Source organism: Lepus europaeus, chromosome 14 (genome assembly GCF_033115175.1).
Source record: "Lepus europaeus isolate LE1 chromosome 14, mLepTim1.pri, whole genome shotgun sequence".
In the NCBI taxonomy this organism is placed as follows: domain Eukaryota; kingdom Metazoa; phylum Chordata; class Mammalia; order Lagomorpha; family Leporidae; genus Lepus; species Lepus europaeus.
Genome location: NC_084840.1, coordinates 35,682,623 through 35,699,192, shown reverse-complemented (window position 1 = coordinate 35,699,192; position 16,570 = coordinate 35,682,623). Strand labels below are relative to the sequence as shown.

Below are 16,570 nucleotides of genomic sequence, written 5' to 3'. Positions count from 1 at the left end.
TATACCACATTTTCTTTTTTTAATGATTTATTTATTTATTTGAGAGGCAGAGTTACAGAGAGGGAGTGGGAGAGACAGAGAGAGAGGTCTTCCATCTGCTGGTTCACTCTGCAAATGGCCACAAAGGCCGGAAGTTGAGCCTATCCGAAGCCAGGAGCCAGGAACTTCTTTCTGGTCTCTCACATGGATGCAGGGGCCCAAGTACTTGGGCCACCTTCTACTGCTTTCCCAGACTATAGGAAGAGAGCTGGATCAGAAGAGGGGCAGCTGGGACTCAAACTGGCACCAATATGGGATGCTGGTGCCACAGGCAGAGGCTTAGCCTACTATACCACAGTGCTGGCCCCATTCATCTGATGATAGACACCTTGGTTGATTCGAAGTTTTGGCTATTGTGAGCAGTGCTGCTGCAAACATGGTGGTGTAGATATCTCTTTGATTGATTGTGTTCAAGTCTTTGGGGTACATACCCAGCAGTGGGATTTGTGGATCATATGACAAGTCTATTTCTAGATTTTTAGAAATCTCCACACTGTTTTCCACAGTGGCTGCACTAATTTATATTCCTGTAACAGTATGTAGTGTTCCCTTTTCTCCAGATCCTCGCCAGCATTTGTTATTCTCTTGTGTTTTGCAATTTAGCCATTCTGACAGGGGTGAGGTGATACCTCACTGTTCGGATTTGCATTTCCCTGATGTCTAGCGATGTTTGGCATTTTTTTCATATATTTGTTGGCCATTTGTATTTCTTCTTTTAAGAACTACCTGTTGAAGTCCTTTTCCCACTTCTCAACTGGATTGGTTGCTTTGTTGTTGTTGCTGTTGTTTAATTTTTAAGTTCCTGATATATTTGGGTTATTAATCCTTTGTCAAATAGGTGGTTTGCAAATATATTTTTCCATTCTGTTGGACGTCTCTTCACTCTATTGAGTGTTTCATTTGCTGTGCAAAAGCTTCTGAGTTTGATATAGTCGCATTAGTTTAGTTTTGTTTTTGTTTTGTTGCCTGTGCTTTGGGGGCCTTGTCCAATGTCTTGGGATGTTTCCCCTCAAGTCTTAAAACTTAGGTCTTTGATCCATCTTGTTGATATTTATATATGGTTAGAGGTAGGGATTTAATTTCATTCTTCTGCATAGATAGATAGATAGATAGATAGATGAATTAGATCCCTCTTTATATAAATATATGTGTATATATATATATACACATATATATTTTTTGCCATTTAGGCAAGAATTTTAAAAACATTCTCTGTATTGAAAACATTGCAAAAATTTCATTAATCAACAAAGGAAGCAATGTATTTGAAAACATAAGAAAAATACAGGAACCCTGCAAACAAGGTAATGATTAAAAGTAGTTGTAAAAGTATAGGAAACAAAAATTTGTGAAGAAAGCATATTGCTAATTATATAAAGATTAGGAAGAAATGGAGGTGATGGTTTTTAGTTCTTGCTAGTGTCATAGTCAATACTGTTAGCTTATTTTAAGCTGATGGATTTTAGAACCCACCAATCTGTTGAGGTGAAGAGATATCACTTAATTTGAGGAACAAAAAGCAACCTCGATACCAGAGTTGCAATAACTACATAAGTAATGCTGAGTTTCTGTGAGTCTCAGCGGCCTAAATTCTGTTTCTAAGTGCAGCAGAAAATCCAATGAAACTATAATTAACCCCAAATTCAGGAAAATTCTTTTCAGGACTTTAATTTTTTTCTCTTAAAACATTAATTACAATTTTGTTGATGTTTATGACAAGAGTAACTTTTTGTCTGAGAAGATAGTTTTGTGAAGGATTCTTGGAGTGATTTCTTCCTATCATTTGTCCCTAGGCAGAATAGACATCAGGGAGCTCTTTGTACATTATTTTTCTTTTTCATAGTTATGTGTGGAAAGAGATGACCACCTATCACAGTAACTTTTCTTGAGAACACCTCTTGGTATCCAGCATATCAGTAAATCTTCTGTCTTCATGGGAAAGATCTCTAAGTCCTGCATACAAAAGAAATTAAAATAAGGGTGTTGTTGCTCTTCAAGAGCTTTGCTTCCATTAAAGCTGTTGATTTGGATATACATAGAAAAGAAAATATGGAAATAAGTGTCAGTAGTACAGTTTTACAAGTACAGTGAGACTGTACTTGTAACTTACCAAAGCCTATTTTTTAATAGAGTGACCCTGAGAAAAATTATGAACATTTAAACTTATTGAGGAAATAGAGTATAGGATATTTATTCAAATATTTATAAATAAAAATACAAACAAAATTTAAAAAAATTATATTTAAGCCAATACAAATATATATACTGTAATATATTTATATATTTATACAACTTTTCTGTACCATTATTTTTCAATACATTGTTGTGTTCATATAGTAATATATAATATTAGAGATATATGTAGGTTTTCTATATCTCTATGTCATGTATATAACTTTTCTATGCCTCTATTTGAAACATTTTTAGAAATATTTATTTATTTGTCAAGGATGCATCTGACCAATGGTAAAGTTAGATTTTCTACTGAAGTCTTAAGACATAAAGAAGTAAATGGGACAAGGTTTCCAAGCATCAACCACAAGACCCAGCCCCCATTCTGTGACCCATTTCGCCCTAAGTTTGTAGGAGTCCAAACATACCCAACAGCACGGAGTCCAGCCTGTACGAAAGCAGAGCTGCAGTGAGCTGCCCTCATGGTCTCTGCATTGCCATCCCTTCCCTGGTTATGTCTTTGCTTGGGACTATCTCAGGGAGACGGTCTAGTCTTTACTTCTCTGACCCAGCGATACCATCTTTCAATATCTCCCTCTGGCAATGCTTACTATGACTGCTCTCCAGCAACACTCCTGCATCTGGCCACCTACCGTGCTTGTTAGCATCTCTCTCTCGCTCTCTTTAAAGATTTATTTATTTATATGAAAGGCAGAATCACAGAGAGGAGAGACAAACAGATCTGCCACCCACTGGTTCACTCCCCAAATGGCTGCGATTACCAGGGGTGGGCCAGACTAAAGCCAAGAGCTGGAAGCTTCTTCAGGGTGGGTCTCCCACATTGGTGGCAGGGTCTCAGGGACTTGGGTCATCTGCTGCTGCTTTCCCAGGCATGTGAGCAGGGAGCTGGATCAGAAGTAGAGCAGTCGGGACTTGAACTAGTTGCCCATACAGGATGCCAGTGTCACAGGCACTGGTTTAATCTGCTGCACCACACACACAGTACTGACCCCTGCTTATTAGCTTTTTTATTCCATTGACAGCTTTTATCCAAATACTTGCCTTATTAAAGATATCAGGATGGGTGCTTTATAGCCAACCTTCTTGAATAATTACAACAGATCTGGGCAGTAGTATCCTCATTCGAGAGTTAAGGAAGCTAGCCCAGAACACTCTGTCACTTTCAGCAAGTTATGTAACTCTCATGGGGCAGGCCCTCTATTCTAACTCCTGGGTAAACTCTCTCTCTGCTCCATTATATATCACAGACTGCCTTCTAGAGTGGGCTTTTAAGATACATCCGATGAGAATTTACATCTCCTCCCAGAGAGCCCAGACAGTAAAACCCCATGGGGTGAGGGGCTCATTTACCTACAGATAGAGCTTCCTGCAATACTGAATAACATACTATGCCAAATAATCCACACGTTGAAGTCAAGATCATGAGGGCTATTTAGTTTTAAGAGGTTTTAAGCTTGTGCTGCCTCCTTGTTTATGTATGCTCACACATTGGACATTTCACCCGTGAGCCAGCCACACTGGCTGGAGGGAAGCAGTCAAGCAACCAGATCATAGGAACCCTCCCCCCGACTCACAGTCCCCATCAGCACAATCTGTCTTTTCCCTGGGCAGCAAAGCTGTTTTTTTTTTTTTTTTAATCCCTTTATTTGGTACATGACACCTATGGAGACAGCACTCTACACAACTCATTCTGTCTGGTGCAGTGTCCCTTCACGCTCCCTGAGAAAGACATTTACATTCCCTGGGGACAGGTCAAAAGATGTACCATTGGCCGGCGCCACAGCTCACTGAGCTAATCCTCCGCCTGTGGCGCCAGCACCCCAGGTTCTAGTCCCAGTTGGGGTGCTGGATTCTGTCCTGGTTTGCTCCTCTTCCAGGCCAGCTCTCTGCTGTGGCCCGGGAAGACAGAGGATGATGGCCCAAGTCCTTGGGCCCTGCACCTGCATGGGAGACCAGGAGAAGCACCTGGCTCCTGGCTTTGGATCGGCACAGTGCGCCGGCTCTGATGGCCATTTTGGGGGTGAACCAACGGCAAAGGAAGACCTTTCTCTCTGTTTCTCTCTCTCTCTCTCACTGTCTAACTCTGCCTGTCAAAAAAAAAAAAAAAAAAAAAAGTACCATTGCTTTTAGGGAAGCCCCTATGATAGTATCTCTGTGATATCAGTCTTTCTTCCTCTTATAAAAATGATATCTAACTTTTATATAGCATTTGCTCCTTATTAAGAGCCCTATGTGATAGATACAATTATATACAAATCAGAGAAGTAGGAACTGAGGTGCAGAGACGTCAAATAGCTTGCCCAAAGTAACACAGGTGATGAGTGAGATGGACAAGGATTCGGACTCAAACAGCTCAGTCTGATCTCTGTTCCTCACCACTATCATCAATGTGCTATTTTACTTTAAAAGTCTGGTCACCCAGTAAGAAAAACCAGGCTACACACAGGGGTGATCAATATGCCTGCAGCAAACTTGCAGTGGAGTCCAATGTTAGCATGCCTGCGCGTGTTTACACACACACACACACACTTTTCTTGGACATTAATTAAGTCTGCTGCCCTTCAGTGGGAATTTTCTTTAAATTTCTGGAAAGCTTAGCAGAAAACCAAAAAGCTTGTGTGTAAAAGTGCTGTCCATCTTTAGAATATGGAAATCGCTCACTTGTAAATTCTGCATTTGGATGTGGCTTCTTTAACTCCCTACCCAGCACATTGCTTCTGACTCACAATATAGAGGCCTCTTTGGTTTCTAGGAGTGCAAGAGACAAAACAGCAACGGGAGCTGAAATGAACTATAAAGGGAGGCTTCCCACGAAAGCTGGAATCCATTGCTTCAGTGAGGCTGTCACTTATCTGAGCTTTTCTTGGAAGAAACCAGTGGGTGGTATTCCCACATATTTTACTTTCAGGGTGCTGGGTATTCTTTGCTGTTGCCATTCAGAATCGATGCACTGACCAGACTCATTTTGGCAGGGAACCTAGTCTGGAGATAAGGCTTGGAAAGTTTGCCCCTCAGCATTGGTGCTCATGCCTTGAAAAATATTTGCGCTGATAACTACAAGCTCTGTGTGCATAGGGAGGTTAGCCAGTTTGGTAGAGATTAGGGGATCAGAGAGGGAGGGGAAAAGAGCAGTGGTGATTTTTCTTTTTTAAAGAGTCATTTATTTATAAGAAGGCAGAGTGATAGAGTGGGAGGGAGAAATCTTCCATCTTCTGGTTCAGTCCCCAAATGCCCACAACAGCTGGAGCTGGACCAAGCTAAGGCCAGGAGCCAGGAAATTCAGCCGTGCAAGAGTGGGTGGCAGGAACCCAAGCTCTTGGGCCATCATCTGTTGCCTCTCAGCTGCACTAGCAGGAAGCTGGATTGGAAGGGGAAGTGGAGCTCAGCTCCAGGTGTTCCTATAAGGGATGAGAGTCACCAGCAACAGTTTAACCTGCTGCACCACAGCTTCTAGCCTGAGCACTTTCGTTTTAAAAATCCTGTCATCCTCTGGACAAACCAGGAATCCAGACATACAGTCTTTATGGGAAAACGAGACCAAACAAAATGAAATCAGATATATTTGTCCAGGAGGGATTACAGAACTGTTGTTTTCCTTATGACAAAAGTATATTATTCAAACTTTAAAATTGTTCTGATCTTTGTTCCTAGGTTTTTTAAAATAAAATTTTCAAAGTAAAATCTCTGAAATATGAGCTTGCTTACCACTTGGAGACTTTGTGTTAAACAGTATTTTTTAGATCTTTAAAATGATCGTTTCCCAAAGTGATTTTTTAAAGTGTATACCGTGTGCTAGACATTGTCTCACAGTACTCTTAACCAGTTTAACATCTACAGCAGTCCCACGATGTAGGGACAGTTATGATCCCTGTTTGCTTTACTGAGAGTGAGAGTAAGAGTGGGGGTAGAGAGGGAAGAGATACCTTGTCCTCCTGTCTACTCATTTACTCCCTAAACACCCACAAGGGCTGGGACTCGGCTGAGCTGCAGGCGGGACCAGGGACTCAATCCAGGTAGCCCACATGGATGGCAAGGACCCAACAACTTGTGCCACCACCTGGTAATTCCCAGGTTGGCTGCATGAGCAAGAAGCTGGAATTGGGAACTGCAGCCTGGAATCAAACCCAGGCTCTCTGACATGGGACTCAGGTGTGATATTCCGTAGCCCAACTGCTAAACCAAATGCCCATCCTGTGGATACCTGTTTTATACATAGGGAAACTGAGGAACAGAGAGGGGAGAAACATGGCCCAGATCTGATCTTTTGGGTTTGCTGTTGCTGGGATCCAGATTCAAGCAGTCTGGCCTGATGTCCCTGTGAATCACTGCTTGCACACAGGGCTCTCCTCAGGGGCTGCAGGCATCACCTGGAAGTGAGGGCAACAGGATACTAGGGTAATACAACATTAGTTGTCAAATACCTGGTTTATATCAAAACTTTTACTAGATTTCCTGTACAACCACTCTGTAGGCAGATGTTATGACCACGTTATAGACTGGTAAACTGAGGCTTCATGAGTGAGAGTGTTCTATACCATGTCTCCCAGCTCCTACAAAGGGCAGACTCATAACTGCATCCTGGATCTGTCTACCTCTAACCCCTGATTTCAAACACCATTCGACACTGTCTCTGCTTTGTGAATTATCATGCAATATTTTTTTTTCAAGTCATAACAAATAGAATAAAAGCTGCTCATTAAGTGATCAGTAATTTGGCCTGTGGTGCTACATGATGAGGGAGGACTGGGGAAAAGGAATGGGAGAGAACACCCTATTCGTTTAGTCTCCCCCTTCCCCTGCAGCCTCCAGTTCTAACTGCTCCACGCCCCAAAGGAAGAAAACACTGGTTCCTGCAGACTTCTCTCTGAAAACCCTCCACTGTGAGCCTCCACTAGTTCCTTTGGCTTTAAGCACCAGGCACAGAGGGAGTTTTTAACCACAGTACATAGTCGTGCATAACCCTTAATGAGAACTGATGCCCAAGTTGATCAGCCGACTGGCAACTGAACAGACTGTTTCCTCGGACCCTCCATAACAATGTGCTTGTCTGGCTAATGTATTTGAATTATAATAACTCCCTTTCTAGCCTCTCTTGCAAATATGAGCAGAGTTCCCACATGATTTATACATGCAATACACACATAAATTTGCACATAAGCACGCCCTGTGATTCGGCGCATTCTGTGTGTGTTTGTCTCAAATTCCCTCCTTGGCCCCCACCCCCATGGGTTTTTTCCCCCATTAGGCAAATGGAAGGCCCATGCCACCTGTTAGCATTACATCATTGGCTCCCCAGAACACAGTTGCACCAAAGGCCTTAAACAAAGTAGTTCTTCTTGTATTGTTTGCACTCAAAGAGCTGATATCATGCCAACTGATGTCATTGTATGTCTTTGTGTAACTGCTATGGCAACTGGGCAGGTGGGGAGCCTCCAGCTGATGTCATTGGGAAAGGAGGTGTAGAGACAGAATTTTAAAAAGCTCTATGCTGCTTTTTTCTGTGTGTGGGGTTTTCTGGCTTGCATTTAAAAAAATAGTTGCTTTTAAGACAAGTTACAGCTTGAGTACCCTAAATAAGAACAGAGAGTCCCCCCTCCCCAATCACTTCTTTTGAGTTTGCTGTTTGTTCTTTCCTCTCATCTTATATGGAAAAATGTAACAACTGCCTTTTTCTTAAGAAAAAGTGAATTAGGTTCCCATCACAGAATCTGTATGAAATTGCTTCCTTGGGTTCTCATGGAGGCAAAACTGAGCAGATTTTCAATAACTCTTTAGAGTCCCGTGATGATGACAAGTTTTGCATTTTTCAAAAGTATTTAGTGGTGAAGGGTGAAGTTTTTCTGTTTTTCTATTTTTTCTTTCTACTTTGAAAAATGTCTCTTTGGGCCTAAACTTTATTGTCAAGATTTCATAGCAGAAAAAACTCATAATATATATGGGCAGAGTTTAATTCAGAAAATCAATTACAATGAGTTTAGGGCTATTTTTTTTTCCTTTAAAAAACAAAGGTTTTGACTGGTTTCTGGTGAGTAAATGATCATAGTATTGCCCCTCTGAATTTTCTTTGTGACATCACCTTACCTTACTAAAAATGTGACTTCCCTGTTTCACTCGACTGACTTCGTGTCTGTCAGCTGAGAAACTCATGAGACTCTGTCCAGATCACAGTCCAGAGCTTCCGGCTCTGGTTACCAAAGGTGAAACTCCGAATGGAGACGAACATGTCGCGCTCAAGGACTCGTGGACAGAGGGACTTGTCTTCCTTCCACATGACCAAACCCTGCACGCACTGTGTTTCCGGCCTTACCTCCTGAAGCATCAAGACAGGCAGGCATTCTCTTCAGGGGCTGATGTGTCCTGTGGCTTTCAGCTGAAAAGGGTCCTCTATGTTCTCCCTCTTTTCAAATGAAACACCGGAGGTCGGTTCTGCTTACTTAGAGTTAGAGGTTAGTTGGTGGTAATGATGGCAACCCCTTGTCTCGGGCTTGTCATGTCCTCCTCTGTTGTATGATTGAGCCTCAGAAGAATGCTTTGGGCTCATCAGTGTGTCAAACAGTGTGCAACAAATCTTAAGGGAAAATGTAAATAATCAATAATGATCCCTACATGTTCCAACTTCATTTTTTTTGCATAGTCCTTCAACTTTTCATGAATATTTTTGAAATATTTTTCATTTAATATTAAATAGAAATATTGTCACTGTTTTCATCTCTTTTAATTGCTATTTACTATTCCATGGAATGAATGCTTTCTTTTAATTTATTTTTAATTTTTAATTTAAATTTTAATTTCTTGCTTTCTTTTAATTTATTTCTATTTATTACTTGGTCTTTTCCATGAAACAGATAATGTTGTAGTGAACACCTTTATGTACCTATCTGATTATATTTGAATAAATGAGGTACATGAGATATACCCCCATAAGTGAGACTGTACTTGCTTGGTAGATATTTGTATCTTAAAAATGTGGAAACAGGCACAGTTTAAACTTTTTGTGCAAGGCCCATAACTCTTGAGAGGCGCAGAACAAAGCCTGCAGCTCAAATCTGTGTATTCATGGATCTGTCCATGGCTTCCTAGAGGGTTTGTATACACACGAGTCTCTGAAAGTTGAATACAGGGGATCGAGGTGCTCTGATTCTGTTTGGCTTGAAGTCAGAGTTGACACATCAGGAACCGACCTGAAAAATGTCAGAAAGGGGTCATAAGGATATCTCATGTCACTCTGCCCTGTCTTGTTTATTTTGAGCATTTCTCTGATTCTCCACCTCTGGGACCACTCAACACAAACAGTACTCAAGATAGCTAATGCTTGCTGAGCAATAGCGTGTACCAGGCAATGTGCCAAACACTTTACATGTAGTCATTCATCTCTTAATGACACTTAGAGTTGGATGCCATTACCCTCATTTGACAGATGGGGAAACCGAGGAAGAGGCAGAGAAATGAGCTTAGCCAAGTTACAGAGCCAGGAAGCGGTGGTACTAGGAAGATAGCCAAGGTGATTTGGCTGTTTCAAAGTCTCTGCTTGTGACCACTCTGCTGTATTGGGACCACACTTGGCCTTGTGGGTGAGATGAACTATGAAGGGTGCAAGATTCAGCCAGAGTTCTCTGTCCCTTCCTTCCTCAGCTCTCAAAGTGCAGGGTGCTAGGTAGGCCACTGAGCACATTTGCAGATCACATTTGCAGCTGATGCAATTGCCTCGCTACACAGAACCTTTTCTTGGGAGACATCCCCCATTAGTGATACCTCTGAAGCTGGTCCTGGGTCTCCAGATGGACTTCCTGTTCTTTTTTCTGTCTGTTTAACTGCCTACCTACCTACATACCTCCCTTGAGTATCTAAGCAACAAAGTGCACCTGTTCCTGTGGGGGAGGTGGCCTTTTGGGCCAGCTCTGGTCCTAGGAATGGTCACTCTGGATTTCTGTGTTTGTGTTCCAGGTGGACTTAGTAGTTTTAAGCAGAACCATGAGAACCTCTGTGACAACTCCCTCCAGCTCCAAGAGTGCCGGGAGGTGGGGGGCGGCGCGTCTGCGGCCTCAAGTGTGCTACCTCAGCCCCTCCCCTCCACCCCCGACATCGAGAACGCGGAGCTCACGCCCATCCTGCCCTTCCTCTTCCTCGGCAACGAGCAGGATGCTCAGGACCTGGACACCATGCAGCGGCTGAACATTGGCTATGTCATTAACGTCACCACTCACCTTCCCCTCTACCACTACGAGAAAGGCCTCTTCAACTACAAGCGGCTGCCGGCCACCGACAGCAACAAGCAGAACCTGCGGCAATACTTTGAAGAGGCGTTTGAGTTCATTGGTAACTATCTCCTGTGGGAATTCTCAGCCACTGCCTTCCTTTCCCTCTGGCTCTTGCTTTGATATCAACTGCAAGGTCTATTCCTGTCTTGCAAAAATAAAAGCTGCTCCGAGGTGTCACAGGCTGTGACCCCTAATGCAGCCAAAATGTTCTCCTAACCTGTCACCTGGGAGTTGCATCGGGGCCATCAGAAGCAGTCAGACAAATCATACCATTGGTTTTGGATCTGTTCAACTAGAGAGTTTCATGCCTCGCCTTCTGAATGCAAAAGTGGTGGGGCTTAGCCCTCTGTGCTCTGTAACCAGAATTGCTGGGAAGTAAGAAATTGGAGGCCAGAGCTGGACCTGCAGTTGCCTGCTCCTACATAGTGCTCCTCAAAGGCTTGCAGGAAATAAAATGCAAGGGTATTTCAAAGGGTCATGGCAGAGTGCAATTAAAAGTTTATCTTAGCTTGAAAGTTTTTGAAACTCATTCATAGTTTTTTTTTCATAATCTGCATTTTCCATGAACTTTTTGAAGGCCTCACATATGATACCCTTTCCAAACACACCTAAACCTTCCTTTTGCCCTACTAAGACTTATTCATACAGCATAGGAAGTGATTTCATTTCCTGACCTCGAGTTTAAACTAAAATTGCCATTGGCATGACCTCTTGGCATGAGGTTGAAGCGATGGTAGCGTTTGCTGAGGGGTTGGCTCTGAAGAAACCTCAGATAATGCTGTAGTGGACATCTTTCTGCAGTGCATCATTGCAGCGCAGGGAGAGGAGCAGGGTAGAGTGGTGACGTGTTTTCTTCTTATTTGTGTTGTCTCAGTTTTTAAACAGTGGTTAGCCAAAGCTCATAAATATTAGTGCTAGTGAGATGGTACTAGATTTCCCTTTTTAGTTTGTCCCAAAACTCATGGCAGGAGGAAAGATCAGGTTGCAAAGCCTGAGTAGTTCTCAAGGAGGAAAATTCTAGCAATAGCAGACTTTGATCTCCAGAAGAAATCAGTTAACAACTTAATCCTAATTCTAATCGCAATGTTTGCTGCTTCTATAGTTTCAAACTGTTTTAAGGCTCAAAATATGATTTGGAAAATAACAGCACCTAGCAGATACTGCACATTTTTTTTCAAGTGACTCCAACCTTTATAACTATAAAGGGATGGCCCTGAACTTTTCCTCAATATTGTAACAGATTGTTTAGGTGCCTCTGTCAGGGGAGAACACTTTGGTACTTTTTTTTTTTTCTTATCAGAAAAAGCGTCAGGTTTAACAGCCATTAAATCTGATGGATTTGCTGTGGAGTTGGCAGCTCTGGTTAATTTTCCCAGCTGTTTTCTTTGCTAATTGTGCTTTCAGTGTAGGGCCATGGGATATTCAGTCTGGAAGGGAATTATGAATGGGCACTGAACTTAATGAAGCAAAGTGACTTCTCCAAGGCTGTAGGGATTCTAGTGTCAGAGAATAGACCAGAATGCAGGCTTCTTTACTCCCAGGCAAGGGATCTTTCTACAACATCCCTTTCTCAGTTGGCAACATTGGATGCAAAGGTACCTCGGATTCTGTATTAATAAAATCTGAACCAAACCCTGGGCCCTGAGGAAGTAGTATTTGTCAGCAAGTCCTTGAGGAACTTCCTGCTCGATACGTGATACTATGACTCTGATTCCATCTGCCTCAGTCCAGTTGGGGAAGTTAGGAAATCGCTTTGCATTTACCCAGTAGCATTAGATAAGCTTGTTCTAAGAGGATTTCAACTGAAGCACTCACATTCCTTTTGGATTATTCAGGCTTACCTGTTGTTGTTGTTTTTTTTAAATAAGGACAATAGAAGCATCAACAAGCAGATTTAGCCTAAAGAACAATTCAGAACCACATACTACATGGGTACAATTTTATTTTCATTATTATCTTATTGTATAAACTGAAATCTTATAGTCTAGCTTTATGGAGAACATAGCAAGTTTATAAGAATAATAGCATTCACCAAGAATCTAATATAAATTAAGCAGAGCTTGGTTTAGGGTTTAACTGGCTATTTAATTTTTCCTAAGTCCAATTATAATTATTCTGATATTCTGTGAGGCTGGTTGTCTGGTGTCAGTGCTAATATTCAGACAGGAACATTGAGATTCTATGAAGTTATACTTCACAAAGTTATACTCATACAGCATCACTCAACTAAATGTGTAGTGGGACCAGTGGTCAAACCTACCACTTGGCAGCTGACTCCCTTAGCACCTTGTTTTCTGGTCTTGGTTTGGGGTTAATTAATAGTATGTGCTAATGAGAAGAATTTTAACAGGAAAGTGGGAAAATGCTTATTTTTCTTAAAACACTTATATCTATGGGAAGTTTCACTTATCGATTTTTAAGATGAAAGGTTACCTTTTATTTTTTGTCTTGATCCAGTGGTGGGACACCTGGAAAGCAGTTTGAGTTAAATCCCTATTCTTTTGTTTATCCCTCTTTCTCAAACTGTTTAATGAATATTCCTTCAGGGAAGCTTTCTTGGATATATCTTTTAGTCTACAAGTATCATTAAAAATCTGTTCATGCAGTGCCCACAAGCTATTCTCCTGAGCTTTTAATGTATCTGAACCCTTAGCAAGCTCTGTTCCGTCAGTTGTATGTGGCCTCAGAGCCATTGCTTGAATTCCTCCATTGTCTACATCATGGTCATGCTAGAACACCATACTTGAGGCACAGGGGGTTAAAGATGCAAAAGAGAAAGTGAAACCTTGGGACTGCATGCTATAAACCTCTAGCTCAGTTAAAAAATTGGTTTTATATTGAGACATTGAACATAACAACTTTCTAGTTGAATTTTAATCTCTCAGCCTTGCATCAGGGTTTGGTGAGACTGAAACTCTTACATATATATTACCAGTTCCTGTACTGAGCAATTCCTTAGAATAAAGGAAGAAATGTGTTTTTTTTCCTCTATCACAAGTAGGAGAAGCATTGTTAATAGCACTAGTCTCAATAGGTCACACAACTTGACGACTGAAGTTAAACTCTTTAATCAGAAGCTTATGCATACATGAAAATACTTCAGAAAGTTTATGGGAAATACATATTATAAAAAAGCTTTGTGTGGACTTCAAAGTTTTATGCCAAAATAATTTATCTTTTAATTCCATTTTCCATGAACTTTTTGAAGTACCCTTGTGTGTATGTGTGTATATTTTATCCTTCTCTTCTGTTTTTTCAATATTATGATTCCAAGAAATAACAAAATAGCAAGGGACAAAGACATTTGAGAGAGAGGCCCGATGGCTCTTAAGGTCTACTAGATCTGTAGCTTGTCTAACAGGTAAGTGCATTGTGCTGTGGGTCTAACCTTAGCACACTGCTACCACTTTTGTGTAAACCATTCCTGTGAATGATTCCTTTACTGTGTCTTCTCTTCAAATGTAGACATATGTATGACTTCTTACTCATGCTAACATTGATTTTAGCTGGTTCTGGAAGTTGTAATGTTAACATAGGTAATTAGTAGATTATCCTTAGCTTTAAAATAATGTTACTTCATTCTTTCTCTACAAAAGAAGGAATTGTCAAATGGAGAAACAAGTTAATATTTGTCCATCCATCTCTTTGTCCTCCTTTAACCTCCTCTCTCTCTCTTTCTTCAGAGGAAGCTCACCAGTGCGGGAAGGGACTTCTCATCCATTGCCAGGCTGGAGTGTCGCGCTCTGCCACCATTGTCATCGCTTACTTGATGAAGCACACTCGGATGACCATGACTGATGCTTATAAATTTGTCAAAGGCAAACGACCAATTATTTCCCCAAATCTCAACTTCATGGGGCAGTTGCTGGAGTTTGAGGAAGACCTAAACAACGGTGTGACACCACGAATCCTTACACCAAAGCTGATGGGCGTGGAGACAGTTGTGTGACAACAGTTGGATGACAGGGATTACTGCTCTCCATCAGGAGATGGAGAGGAAGGGGGATGGATTCAGTTTCTTTTTTCCTTTTTTTTTTTAGTTTGGGGTAAAGTTTGTGAATGGAAACAAACTACTTGTTTAAGGACTTTTTATTTTTAACAAGTGTGAGAAGACTATAACTTTTGATGCCCTTGAGATTCACTTCCCACAAACTGAAAGCAGGGAGGCTACAAAGGTCATTTTTTTTTAAAAGCCAACAATAAATATATAAGAAAACTTCTTTTCCCCCTTTCCTTTTAAGCTATTTGTAGAGTTTATGACTAAATAGTCTGTGCAGGTTCATAGACCTAAGATACTATACTTTAAACCAATTAAAAGAACCAAAAGTCAATAGCAGCGACATTGAATCATGAAGGCCTGGAGTCTGCCTGGGCCATCCATATGGAAAACAAAAACCCAACCAAACGAAGCCCTGTTGTGCTCACTGGTGCAAGGAGAGGATCAGGGCAGCTTACATGGTCGAAGAACCCTTCACACATTCTTTAAAGAGACAAAGGATACTGTTGATTTTGTGCGTTTCATGCTCTGGATTTATTTTTCCTTTGTCTGGGTTTAAGAGAGTTTTTGAAATAGCAAGGAAACTGACCATTATACCACATGCCTTCACTGGCTTCTTGTGCAATATTATGGTGTTTTGAGTGTGCAAACAAGTTAGAGCTGGCAGCTCAATGATAGAAAAATAGTGCAAATTTGCCAGCTTGGAGATAGAAAGGAATTCAATAATATCAATTACTTTCCTCCCCACCTTTCCCCTCCCTTTCTTCTTTTTTTTTTTTTTGATTTGATTCTGATTACAGTGCCATAAACCTTGTTACATATGTATATCAGAATGTAAAAAAAAAGAAAAATTTATTTAAAAATATTTTTCGCAAAAAAAGTGTGTTTCTGTTGATTGTGTAAAAATTTATTTTCATTATATAAACAAAATTCATTTTGGGATGTGTCTTTTATTCCCCCCTTTTACGTCAATTCAAGTTTAAGCCTCTTTTACTTTGGTAACTTGTACAGATTGCATAACTGGAAATGAAGCATACATTTGTGTATAGAGGAAGAGAGATGAGGAAGAGAAAACATTCTCTGTTCTCAGTACGAAGCAGAGAGCAGAAGGCACAGAACTCTAGGACTGACGTGTGTAGTTGTGTTCTCTTTGTTCCCACAACCTTGTTACACTGGAAAGCCTCAACTATAGAAAGCCTGAAGCTATGGGGGGGCAGTTCCCATGAGCCTTTGAGACCAGGCTACCAAATGGATTGTTTCCCCCAGGGGGCTATTTGATAAATATTTGTGACATTCTGCCATTTAGGGGTCTTGATGGTCCCTACTTGCCTCCAATACCTCTTGCTTCCTTAACATCTTTGGTGACATTAGCAATGTCAATTATTGGTTAATTGCAATTCCTTGCTCTTTTCCCAGCAGACTGAATTCAGTTCCACAAGTACAACATGTTTGCAATAATACTTGGCTAATACATAGCTGGATTCTTCTCCACAAATAATTGAGGTTGGGGAAGAATACATTCCCAGTATTTTCTATGTTTTATTAACATACACATAGGTGTTTACAGGGACTTGGCCATAAGGAAGATGTAACAGAAAACTGAAGTTTATCTGGTGTGAGTGGAAGAGTTGAAGGATCCTGGCATGTCTGAAGATATGTTGCTTTATTTGACATAAATAATTTTGGGAACATTTGCTTACAAATGGTAAAGCAAAATATTTTTGACACTTATTTTTTTAAATAGTTCTCCTTCCAAAGTGATTTAAAGTTTCTTTTGTTAGAAAAGTGGAGATTGAATTCAACAGGCATTACCTGAGAGTTGTTTGGGGTTATTTTAGTGCAAGGAGTAAAAGAAGTGAACAATAAATCTCTCTTATGGTGTTCTCTACTCAGCCAACTAAAATTTTCCTTGGAGCTAAATCATATTTAAGGAGTTAGGATGATATATAATTTAATTTAATTTAAATATATACTTTAAAATATATAGCAATTTGCTAAACATTTCTTTTTTAAGTCCAAATGTTAAATCTTCAAGTGTAAACATTTCTTTTCTCTCCCCTTCTCTCTTTCTTAACAAAACAAT

The 16,570-nt window shown here is 40.8% G+C and overlaps 1 protein-coding gene across 1 annotated transcript in view; it reads left to right on the top strand.

The window, feature by feature from the left end:
* Nucleotides 1-15,379, top strand: part of DUSP10 (dual specificity phosphatase 10) — a 47,730-nt gene extending 32,351 nt beyond the window's left edge. The window contains exons 3-4 of the mRNA XM_062210381.1: nucleotides 10,177-10,548; nucleotides 14,174-15,379. Coding sequence (XP_062066365.1) covers nucleotides 10,177-10,548; nucleotides 14,174-14,439 — 638 coding nt within the window. The 3' untranslated portion in view covers nucleotides 14,440-15,379. The remainder of the gene's footprint in view (nucleotides 1-10,176; nucleotides 10,549-14,173) is intronic.
* The last annotated feature ends 1,191 nt before the right edge of the window (nucleotides 15,380-16,570 follow it).